Source organism: Paramormyrops kingsleyae, chromosome 25, assembly GCF_048594095.1.
Source record: "Paramormyrops kingsleyae isolate MSU_618 chromosome 25, PKINGS_0.4, whole genome shotgun sequence".
NCBI lineage: Eukaryota > Metazoa > Chordata > Actinopteri > Osteoglossiformes > Mormyridae > Paramormyrops > Paramormyrops kingsleyae.
In genome coordinates this window covers 8428004-8441061 of record NC_132821.1, presented here as the reverse complement: position 1 = coordinate 8441061, position 13058 = coordinate 8428004, and the positions used below count along the sequence as shown (strand labels likewise).

The 13058-nt window shown below is 42.3% G+C and overlaps 1 protein-coding gene across 1 annotated transcript; it reads right to left on the bottom strand.

The window, feature by feature from the left end:
* Positions 1-7970: 7970 nt before the first annotated feature.
* Positions 7971-9604, bottom strand: LOC140583074 (uncharacterized). The gene is made up of 3 exons (XM_072707668.1): positions 9273-9604; positions 8903-9150; positions 7971-8804 (listed from the first exon to the last, which is right to left on the bottom strand). The coding sequence occupies exons 1-3, from the start codon at positions 9335-9337 to the stop codon at positions 8407-8409; spliced, it is 711 nt and encodes a 236-aa protein (XP_072563769.1). The 5' UTR covers positions 9338-9604; the 3' UTR covers positions 7971-8406.
* Between the last annotated feature and the right edge of the window lie 3454 nt (positions 9605-13058).

The window sequence follows — 13058 nt, the reverse complement described above, 5'->3', positions numbered from 1 at the left end:
CGTTTAGAAGAAAAGCACGTTTTCACTTATCCAGTTCGCTTGCTGCTGGAACCAGTTTGTGTGCTCGGCATCGAACTTTAAGTAAAGGGTTAAGAAAAAGGTTAAATCCTTCCGTAAGCAGCCAACGAGGTATGTGTTAATTAAGTTTTAGTTAAGTTTGTTGTATTTAGCCATGTAAATGTAAATGCTAACTGAGGTTCGTGTTAACTGTATATGAATTCTCTAAGCTGTCTTTATTGTTATTTATGTTTATATTTCATTTGAATTTCAATGTTTGTTAGCTAATATTGTAAGTAAATGTGCTTGATTTTGTGTTTCCGTATCTGTATTTAGTTCTCACGTCTGCCATGATGGTGATAATAACGAAGCCACTGTCTTTCGAATAAACCGTCGGCTCAGTTAAATGCAAAGGACTCTTGTGCTCGTGTCTTACGGGAGGGAGCTACATTTATAATTATGGCATAGCTCTCCACCCAATTAGGCTAATTAAGTAATGATTTAAAAAAAAAAAAACACACACAAATGCTTGATCATGGCCCCGCCCGGCCCGGCCCGGCCCGGCCCGGCCCGGCCCGGCCCGGCCCGGCCCGGCCCGGCCCGGCCCGGCCCGGCCCGAAGATAGTGGCAGGAAATATCGGCCCGACCCGGCCCACGGGTCGGGTCGGGTCGGGTCTGGGCTCGGGCTCGGGCAGAGAATCTAAACTCTAAAGTACGCTGCAGACTAGTAACGTTACCACCGTTGGCTGATTCTGAAATAGTTGTGGTGCTATATATATGACGTTAGATTGTTACAGGGACTGTGATAAATGCAAATCGAGCCCCCTATTATGGTTGCCTTAAAAAAGTTAACATTTTTACTCAGATTTCTTCCATTTGTACGTGGTGTGCTTTTTATACTATGACAAGTTTTCCTAACATCAGATTTAAAAATTGCAAAATATAGCAACATATTGAATTGCAATCCCTGTATCTTGAAACGTGACGTGTTGCCAGACTCTCCTATACACAGCTCTATGGTCCATACAGAGGAGATGAAGAACATGCAGTTTGCTAAGTCACGAAGTTATCTTTTGTCATGTGACTATACCATTACATACCTTAACGCAATTAAGATGTTTTCATGTGTTTCTAATGATACAATTACACCACTAGCCATGTAGAGGCATTAATCGGGAATTCATTTATAAAGGCTTCATGTGACCGAAAAAGATGCCAAACATTCATAGGTACGTATCTAAGAGGATTTTGGGATTTATAAAGAAAAACGTATGTTGAAAACAACTCGCACGTTTTGTGAACGAGGCTGAAGGGGATGCGGTTTCGACAGAATCCTGTAGAGGGCACTGTGTATGCTAAATTGAAGGCTCCAGGAATGTTGTCGGCATTTCATTTCATTTCATGGTCACACGGCCGTCGGCTCTGCAAATTTAAACAATTCTATTTAAAAGAACCGTTTAATTTCAAACTGAATTGTATGCTGTGTTTGAATGTTCAGATATCATTAGATATTTCACTGCATATTTTTCAACTTAATGGCCTCTGAAATTGCTACTCTGTCACTAAGACGTACTACACAAACAAAGCATTTTCTGCCCAAAGTAAAGGCTTCTTATTCAGTTTCCCTACAGTGGATAGCTGGGGTCCGTGGGATGTTTGGATGTTAGTGTCAGGGCATTCTGGTAGAATGTGACCATTGGCAACAGTGGGCTGGACAGCTCTGTGCTCATCTTGTCTCATCTGGGACTCCCACCATCACTGCCACTGAGCATCTCCTCTACAAGCAAACACTGGGGTGCCACCAAGACCAGCAGGCTGCTGGTGGCTCTGGGATGCAACCACTACTGAGGCCAGATGAGGGAGCCACTAATGATGGCTTGAAGACATATCAGTGTCAGAATGACATGTTTGAGATAAATGTAGAACTACAGGATAAATTTACAGTTATACCGCCAGGTGTTTTCATAACAGCTCGCTTATAGTAACATTATCACTCGCATCCATTTCACTTGTTTGACGAGAGAGAACTGACAGACTTTTGTCTCTCATACGTTCCCTGTAATTATGCACTAAATAATGAATTGTCATGACCGTTATTTGATAATGTGTGTGGTTTTTATGTTGTTGTATGATAAAATCTTTTCGCCACGGTACTGATAGTAATTTTGTGTCACCAATTAGCTAGCATCGCTCACTTGGTAAGAGGCTGAAGCTAGGTTTGCCGCATAGCCTATGTGTCCATGGCTTGTAGTAAAATGGCACATGGGATAATGAATGGACATGATCGTTTTACATATTTGTGTGTATAGTTTTTTGTCATAACGTTAAAAAATCTTGTCAGTCCGTTTCTGACAAACTTGTGTTGATCAGTGACCTGAGCATCGCTCACATGGTAGACTATTATCTGTCTGAACAATTATAAATTGCACTGACCAGAAAAGCTTGAGTGTTGATAGCATCACAGGCAGAACCATAAATGATTTTTGGTAACATCTTTTTTTGTTTTAGTCATTTTTAAACACATTGACCATGCATTATGATGCATTCATGAAGCATTATAAACACGGCTATATTTCTAAAAGGGCATAACACATTGCCATGTTTATTATGCACTATGACTGCCTGATGAAGCTCTCATCTATAATGCACTATAGATACCTTTGTAATGCAGTAGAAAGCTGTATTATTCCGACCATCATAATGCATTATGAGGGTATCTATAGTGCATTCCAGATGAGAGCTTCATAAATCATTCATAATGCATAATACACATGGGTATAATGTGTTATGCCTTTTGATAAATAATTATAGCCATGTTTCTAATACTTTACGGATTCATTATTATTAGTTATGAATGTCTTTATAAATTGCTAAAGCAATGGCCTTAAGTAGTGTTACCTGATTTTTGTTTACAAACGTAACATTTTTTGCTGAGGGGCTCTCTAACCCCAAAATGGCCTTAGATGAATTTGCAGAGACAGAATTCTTCCAGAAGGAGCTGGAGGCTGCCAAGAAACGGGTGGAGAAGAAGATGGAGAAAAAGAGGAAAAGGCCAGACTCACGACAAGCAGGGCGCCTTTGCAGATTCTGCCGCATGAACCTGAAACAGGGACCAAACAGCTAGCCTGCACATCCACACCGGCTTCCCTGGAGTGGCAGGGAAATGCACTTACTGCCCATCTAAAGTGTACTCTGTATACCGAGGAGATGGACCGGAATGAGTTTCAGGCGTCTCCTTTGTTTAAGGCAGAGTGATAAAGATGGGTAAACTTAATAATTTTAATTTAGTCATTTTAATGTAATATTTGAATGCAGGCCTTAAATGATCCATATTATTTCAATAAGGCCTCCCTTTAGGGGTATAGTCCATGCTTTTACGTTTGTGTAAAACAAACCAAACAAAGGACACGGCCACATGACCCCGCGGCGCCGAACAAAGAAGCACTGTGGGACACACGCCGGCGTCCGAAACAGACTGAGGAAACGAGCACATCGCCTGCCCAGAGTCCCGCTCGCAAACGTCCAGTCTAAAGTAGGTGACCTAAGAGCGAGGTTGGGGTTCCAGCGTGATGCAAGAAACTGCAATATATCACGTTTCACGGAAACGTGGCTGACCCCCCTGGTACTGGATCTAGTGGTGACTCCGTCGGACTCTTTCTCTCTTTTTCCTCTTTCATAACTGCTTGCTGTTGGTCATTTAGGACTTGCTCTTTGTCCATGAAACTATGTCACCACTATGCTTGCAAATTTAAGGATCTAGGAAATTAGCTTATATAATATAATATTATAATATAAATATAATTTTATATATATAATAATAATAATATACAGCTGCAGACTCTTAATGCCACTCTCAGGCCCCTTCCGTTTGGTGGACGCATGTGCAGAAAACAAAGAAACATGTACTTTATCAGTTTCACAAGTTTTCAAAGTAGAGTTGGATGGCACCTTTAACCTTAAAGGCCTGTATTTGCGGCAGAATGGTCATGCAATTTGGGTTTAACACCAAAATCATGTCCCTGTGCTTGCATCATTTAATGAATTGCCCCTCTATGTTTTTTGCATTGCACTTGAGAACTGAAGAAACCTTTAATTCAATGGCAAGTCCACTACAATTCTCTACATGTACATGTGTTTAACCAATCATTATTTAAGCTAATCAAATTTTGTTTCAAACTTCACAATGTTTTAAATAACCACACAGACACAAACCAAATGCAAAATAATCCACATTTATTTATATCTTAGTCTTATCTTATTCTATGTTACCTTACGTTATACAATCTTATCTTAACCTTATCTTAACTTACACTATATTAGTCTTATCTTATTCTATGTTACCATATGTTATACAAAATCTTATCTTAAGCTTATCTTAACTTACTCTATATTAGTCTTATCTTATTCTATGTTACCTTATGTTATACAAAATCTTATCTTAACCTTATCTTAACTTACTCTATATTAGTCTTATCTTATTCTATGTTACCTTATGTTATACAAAATCTTATCTTAACCTATATTAGTCTGATCTTATTCTAATCTTATGTCATACAAACTTAGGATAAGTTAAGGTTAAACTATCTTAATCTTATCTTATCCTAAGTACTTGTGAGATCTCTCACCTAATTATTTACAGGTTCTATAAAAAACTATTTACATCACACAGATAGCCCATCTCCACAGCCAACTCCAGGACCCCGGGGATGGCACTCAGCTGGTCCAGCGCATCATTAGGAAATATCACCTCAGCTTCATCAACCCAATTGTCAACATACGTGTAGTGAGCCTCTAGGTTTTGGTCCCTCCCCTGCTTGCAGGTGGAAATTGCATTTAAAAACTCACTCCAAAACTGAATACACCAATGGTAAGTTAAGCACTTGGCCTCATAGGTCATTTTAGGGTAGTTGCTAAGATAATAGTTATGCAACTTATTGAATCTTTCCATTTTTTCAAAAACAACAGAAGGGGACATAAATGGGGGTGTCGGACCCGTAACCAGCTGAGATGAGGGGTGCGCTGGAACCTGATACGGAGGGGTGGGATGAACCATGGCCGGAGCTGAAGATGGATGTGGGGCTGGGCTTACATGTGAGACTACGTGTGGTGACGGAGGAGGAGAGTCTGTAAAAAAAGATGGAGATGGAGAGGAGACAAAAGAGGATGGGATGGGTGACGGAACTAAGAATGAAGTGGAGGAGAAGGCCGGTGAGCAGGGCTCAGGCTCAGGCTCTGACATAGATGGAGTGCGACACAGGATGGTTGCAACCTCGTCGTCACTCTGGGTGAGATCCTCACACGGGATCTTCTCACCCCTGCTGGTTGCCACCGGGGAGGGAGTAGACGAAGTGGCGGCAGACACGGTGATGGAGCTGGGTCCCGGCGGCCCAGTGCGGCATTTCCTCCGATGGCCTCCACCACTGGTGCTGGTTCGTCCTTTGGGGTTAAAAAGACAGGGGACAGCACATTTAATTAAAGTGAATCCTTATGTCACTCTACAACAAAACTACATCACATACATCACAGATATCACACTTGGCAGTCAGTATTGCACATTGAGAAAAATTCTGCCATCTTATTGGATACAGGAAACGCAAGCTTGGGAGACTTATGCGCTGGTCTTGAATCGGGCCACCTGCGTTTCAACAGGGGAACTTGACTTATAAAAACACACCAGTTAGTGCACAGATTCCCTGATATGCAGAACAACAGCGAAAAACCACACTGGAAACTGATGTATCTTATGCATTATTACACCAATGTTGAAATGCTTTCCTCGCCCTAGTAGCATAAAAGCCAATCTAGTTTATTTATTTTTGTTTTGTTCAGGCTTTTTGACAAATGAAGGCCCTTTTTAGTAGGCCAGTGTCTAGTCAAAGGTGTAAACTTAAGAGGAAAATAAACTATTCTGACTGTGCCATTAATTCTCTTTAACCAAATGACAACACACACGATGTACATTAACAAAAGCGCGGAAAAATAATAGAAGCACCGCAAATTTAGAAGACACGTTTAAAAATAGAAAAGCGCTGCAGATCCGCTCACAACACAGTTGCTAAGTTTCCGGGTGACAAAGAAACCAATTGTGGCTGGGCTGTTTATGGAATATGTTTACGCAATACAAATATATTATCAAAACAAGATGTAGAATGACACAATACAGGTCGTGTCTGTATAATTGATATTTATATATATATATCTAAATAAAATTTGATCATTTGTTAAAATTATTAGGTCACTATTACAGTATTTGAATACAATTTCTTCCGGGTGCAAGTAACGCGAGAGCTGCGGTCGTGACCTTCCACAGACTCCCAGAATTCATAGCGACAATTAAGCGACCCATTCAGTTAGTGGAAGATTTGATGGAGGGGAATGAGCGGGAGACGTTCTTATCTCACTTGTGGTTTTGATTTACAACTGAATATTTAGCACAGTTGGAAATTTTGGTGTAGTGCTAATATTCCTAAGAATCTAGGGATATGTCGATACACTTATTGCGATGTTGTGTTTTTCGTACAGGTATCGGTTTTAATTAATAGTTTTCATGGAAAGGTTCCCGCGGTGGTTTATTTTCTGCTCTGTCTGACCCCCGGACAGTTAGGCAGCAGGGCTGTAATTAATCTTCAGCCATTTCACTCTTCCACTGTAGCAACGTCAACTGAAGAATTATGAACAATGATGGAGGCACATTCGCAGCTGTTCCGAGCTTTCCAATGTTTCTCTGACTATGTTTTACTGGTTTCTTTGCTTCCAGTACCAGTATTTTATTCATCTTTGTTCTTCTTTACTGTTGGTGAATATTTCTTTTATTTCATATTGTATTTTACTTGTGGTTTTATCCTTAACATGCTTGCTCCAAAGACATCTTATTGTATTTGCACAGTGACAGTAAGGCTGTCTTATCTTGCGAGAGGAAGTAGCATAAGGCTGCACTGCTAACCTTAGCATTAGCAAACCTAGCTGATGACTCCCAGGCTGAGGAATTTGTAACTAAATAGTTGGATTAAAAATATTTGCATCATTGTAATTTGCTCACAACTACAGCTAACTTGCCTGTGTGGCCTGTTCCCTGTTTTCTTCTGCTTATCACTTACTTTCAGTTGAATTTCCAATTGTCATCTCCATTGTTTAGTGCTCAATGCCTTTGATAAATAACATCATATATATAATATGTCTAATATATATAGTGTAATATAAGTTTAATAACTTTATAATTTAATGTGTTAGGACAAGCTTAATACTAATTGTATATCAACTATATATATCATAATTAGCCCTTCTGAAGTCTCTTACCCGTCATTTCAGATGTTGATGTTAACCGCTTCAGTAAGTAACCTGTGGGTCGCACTGGTAAAATAGTTCAGGTTTTTTTTTCCTTAAATGGTGCCATTATTCATCATGTTTTTATGCTCCACAAATACTGTAGGTTCAGCTTTATTTGCCTGTGTACATTTTATATTGTCTGTCATTGCTTTGACCTCTGTGATTTTGCTAAGGTTATCCTGCTAATTCCCTTGCAAACTGTAAAATAAAAGCGTGATTATTTGAGTAGACGGGCTGTGTGTTTCAGTTCGTCACGTGCTTTGGTGTATTTGCGGTGTATTACAGGTCAGTGTGCCACGCATCAGATAGGTAGTGGCCCAGTCTATAATGCTCCAAATATTTTGAAGGGTTACTCTAAAACTGCTGGGGCTATTGACATGTGTCTGGTCTCTGTGTGGACCACAAATGTTGTGCTTTAATTTGATGCTTAATTTGGCTTTATAGCCTGAGGTAGGAGCTCAAACAGACCTCATTCTAGGCATCCGTACAGATTGTCAGGCCCTTCCGAAGTCTGTTACCCCTCATCTCAGATGTTGATGTTAACCGCTTGAGTAAGTGACCTGTGTGTCGCACTTAAACTACTGTAATACTTGGGGCAACGACAAGGTCTTAAACTTTATACATTGTCAAAAAAAACCCCAAAACAATTATACTAGAAAAGTGTCACTTTATTTCACATTTAAAGAGTTATTTCACATAAAAACTGCATACAAGAAAATAGTACAGTGCAATCAGGATGTACTTGGGCCAATTGATTAGAAATTAAGAGCTTTAAATTTGATGAATGAATAATCTGCCCGACCTTGCATGGTGGAATAATCTACCCACATCACTTTTGGGAAGAGTAGCAACAATCAAAATGATGATCTTGCCAAAAATTAACTACATGTTCTCAATGGTTCTCAATCCCTCTCCCCTGAACGATTTCCTCTGCACCCCATAATCGAACAACAGTTCCTCCCCAACATTAATCCTGTTCAGGGCCAAAAGCAAAATAACGTCCTGTCCCCCGACGGCTGGGCTGTACAGTCTTGGCCGGAGGTTGGCCTTCTTATGGGAATGATTAATCAGCCGGCCAAAAGTCTATATGCCCGGGTGACAGGCACACTCAGACTTATGGCTGTTCCGGAAGAAGAACATGTAGCCAGATTCTTCTTCCTTCGTCGATGAGTGAATCCGCTGGGCCTCAGTGGCTGTGACTACCAGCCCGTGGTAGTCACACACCACCTCACCAGCCGGGAACTGCCGGGTGGCGCAGACTCCCTTCCCCTTCCCCGCAATGTCCATCACCACAAGTCCCTTCCACTTCTGGTTGTGGATGAGCTCCTGGATGTGGCTAGAGTCCATGGCAGTGTCCACCGAACCCACTGGTCTCCAGTCCTTCAGAACGCTGGCCGCGCTAGGAACGTTACTTTTCCAGCCTTGGTTCCTGATCCAAGCGTCGACCCGGGACTCGCTGGGCTGCCGTCTGCCAAAGTGTGCTGTCAAGAACAAAGTAAATTGTTGTTAGTTAAGAAGCCTATGTAGATAGGACCGTTCCACAGTAAAAAATGTCATTAGTGCTACAAACAATACTCACACAAGACATGCCGTACGCGCATCCTCATCTGGGCCTTCAGCCAGCGATCATAGAGCTGCCGCTGAAACCGGCCCGACGTCTGCGAGCGTGCTGTCTTGTCTGGGATGTCGCCATCCAGGGTCACGGGGTGGGTCCGAAGGAGCTGATCGAACGCTGCCTGGACATCCATCTGTTGGTTGGATGCCAGGGCAGCATCCCGTGCGGCACCTCGGGCAGAACAGCTGGGTCCTTCCTCTGCGGAGTCAGCGCTGAGATTTAAAAAAAAAAAAAAAAAAAAACACAAAAGTTTAAGGTTAGTGTTCAGTGGTGAGGGCTTTGGTTGTGTGTCTTGATGTTGGTAAGTGTGTTGACAAACAGAAAACATGCCTACCTTGAGTCACCTGCCAGCTTCTTCAGCAGCTTACTGGCCAGCACCACATTCCGCGACTGCATCATCCGCTAGTGCTCGTCAGCCGTCGCAGTGGAATGAGTGAGGTAATCGGCCACCAAGGACTTCTCTTGGTCCGTCAAGTCCTTGGTGGCCGTCTCAAAGATGCGCCGGGCCGTCTGGTAGGTGACTGGATCCAGCTTGTATCTAAAATACATTTATTAATACGTCTCACACAACACGTATGTAGAACATATTATAGGGGGAATTAATCATGATGATTAGCTCAGTTTTGGTGCAGCCGGTTGAGGTCATTCGAAGCGTTGAACACCGGCCTGCCTGTGGTGGAGACGAAGAACCGTTTGTCTCCTCCCAGGTCATCCAGTGTCGTCCGGCTCCTCTTGGAGCTCAGGAGCTGTGGCCGTACCTGGGTGAAGTAGATGTCGAACCACTGTTGGCAGAGGAAAACAGATTAAATCGCTGCTCTTGAAATAAACTATGAAATAAATCTTATCAAACTTGATATACTTACCGTCTCCTCCTCAGAGGACAATGCAAACGTGGCCGCTTGCTGCGCCGACGTCTTGTGTTCCTTCACCCCAATCACCGTATGGTCGGCCTCGGACGTGCTCCTGGTCATCCACTCCTGGACCTACACAATACAATGATGTCCCACTGATAAATAAGAGTATCGGCAAAAAGGAAAAGTGAAGACAAAAAGAATACAACACTTACGGTCATGTGCTCCACCACGCCTGGTGGCTGGAGATGCTTCAGAATGACCGTGGCCTCCAGGTAGGACAAGGCAGCACTCTGCACACTCCAGGGGCATCTCCTCCGGATACACCTTGCCAAGGACTGCCAAGAAGTCGTTCTTGGCAGCCCTCAGCACGGCCCAGCAGTCCTCTGGACTCTTGTCTGGGCTCATCTCCGTGAGAATGACATGACTATGTGGGTGAGAGAAGAAAATTCAATTACTGTCAATCCTAATCAATACAGTACACATTTTAATAAAATGTGCTCACGATGTAAAATGGCTCTGCTTCTCCATGCAGTGCACTCCAGGAGCAGTGAGGGAGATAAAAAAAAACATTATGAGTGTGTTAAACACAGTAGAGGAGATGTATAATCAAATCACAATATGGAATTTAACGGGTGTTGACAGTTGAACTTACCTCCTTTGCGTCATCTCCTTACTCACCAACTTTGCAGTGCTCTGCTGGAGTGAGCCCAGGTACTCCACGAAGAACATTGCCTCATTCCACAAGGCAATGTTGTCACGCCGGAGGTCGGTGGCCACGGTGTGGTACTTGAGGAATCTGTCAGAGGAAGGACATGTATGTAAGTATCCATATGTACATAAACTTGTACATGCCACCATGACAATAGCGGGAGGACTGAACTTCCTTGAAGAAAACAGATACGACAATACAACACGAACCTACAATGTACTGTTAAAAATCTACATGCTACCAACCTCTTCAGGCTCTTCATGAAGTTGACCTGAGTCTGCCTGGAGAGACCAGCCTCAGTCAGCTCCCGAAAGAAGAGCTTCGTCTTCTCCCTCTCCCTCAGAAACTCAAGGGATGGCTCTTCAGGGTTCACAAAAAACATGAACCTGCTGACGTTTTCCACCTGGAAAATAAAATCGGCATTACTTAATTAATATATTGCGTAGATATAAAGCTCCAAAAAATAATAGAGTGAACTTTTATGGGAGACCTCACCGTCTGCTTGAAATTCTCATTCAGGAGATCCTTCTCCAAGCATGTGGCGAAGCCCTTCAGGAGGGGATGGTCCAGAGAATGTTTCCTGTACAGTCCCTTCTCCTGCATCATGTGCCTGGAGGTCTGTGTCCACTGCACCTCCCGGGTACTGCCATGGGGAAAATATATTTTGTCATAAAATTGCACATTCAATTGGCTCACAAACAAAAGCAAAGAATATCAATGAAGCTGTAAAGCCGAGATACTAATACTCACACTTGAAAGGTCTCTTCAAGCTGCCCGCTGCTGACACTGACAATGTCTTCCGACTGCTCACTCTCAGTGCTCTCCGGTCGCTGCCCGGTTGTGACTGTACCAGCCACCACAGGAACACTGCTGGTCTGCGCCACCACTGCTGGGGAGGGGGTGTCAGTCACCACCATGTGCCGACGCTCCAGCTCCTGGATCATCCTTTCAGATAAATAAGTAAATAAAAAAACTGTTGGTAAATGTCATACAGAAGAAACGACGTGAGATGTGTAAAAGACTTAAGAGTTTTTCCACCAACCTGCTAGTTGGATTAGCATCATCCATAATCTCTCGCAGGTGCCTGTAGCTAAACACCCTGCCACACTGCAGAACTTCAAGTGAATCCTGCTTCGCCTTCTTCACTACTTCATGGATGTCCTTCTTCGAAGACCTCTTCATGCACACCCTAGTCAGATGCACTGAGAGGCTTGCCTGTGTCTTCTTGCACATGGGGCAGAGCAGGAAATGCCTGTTGGAAGCACTGGGGATAAAAAAAAACATTTATTGACAGTTAAGTCATGGAAGTGTTACTCAAGATTAGATGTGATTCATGATTTTTAGTTGAATAAGGAAACATTCCAGTCATCCTCTCCATTGTTCATTCCTCTCTGGTTTGGATAAATAACATTTGCATATTTATTCTCATCCTGATGGGTCCCAGACTGAGAAAAGTAATTAGTTAACTACATCTATCACAACTACAGAAACAAGTACACGTAGACTACAGGCAGTTTGGATTGGGGGCCGCTCCTCTGCTGTACAAATTCTTTAAATTCACTTCAGGTCTCATTTAATTGCTCTTTTGCACAATACTGTAAATTATTTCTGAAGGTTTATGTGTTTGCACAATAGCCTTTGTCTAAATTTTATTTATTTTTGTAATGCACATTGTATTGTCACTCTGTGTTTACTGTTCTATCTTTAGGGCAATGCGACGGAACATGTGAAGTAAGATTTTCATTGTATGCAGTGCTTGAAGTGGGCCAGAACGCAGCGGGACGCAGTGCCGTAACTTCTGTATTTTCGTCTTTTGGGTTCTGCCACTTTTTTCTGCGTTCCGGTACTTACTGAAACTGATCCGACGCAGCGACAGTGGCCCGAGAATAGACAATATCACAAGACCGATAAAAGACTACATTACCCACGAGCCACGACAGTGCCCTATCATTTGCATCCACTGAGTCCCAACCAATTGCATCAGCTTTAGCCCTAGTCTATTGTTAGGCCTACAAGTATCACACTGGTCTGGTTCATGTTGTTTTAATGGTTTTTCAGTATTCCATTAGTGAATTAGAAAAAAGTAGCCTATGCCTATAGGCTATTGCTTGGAAGAATGATTAAATTAAGGTATTAGCAAGGTGTCTGATCTCTATAATGAAGGAAAATTCATGTCCTTTGAAGACATTAGGACAAGGCTTAGAATTCCGCAAAAACACTTTTTCAAATATTTGCAATTACGTAGCTTCATTCAATCAAGGCAAGGCCAAAGCCTGGTTGAGCCTCCTCTTTCTACTTTGGAAAATATTACACTTAAATGTTTGAAAGGTAGAGGTCAAATATCTCTATTAAATAAACAATTTGTAGCCAATTCTAAAGAATCATTTAATGACAGACTTCAAGCATGGCGATCTGACCTGCAGGTTAATATAACAGAGAAAGAGTGGCAAATCGTATGTTTAAAAGCCCAAACCCAGACAATGAACACTCATCTGAGACTGCTTCAGTATAAATGGCTAAATGGATAGTAGACAATATATCACTCCAGTCAAGTTAC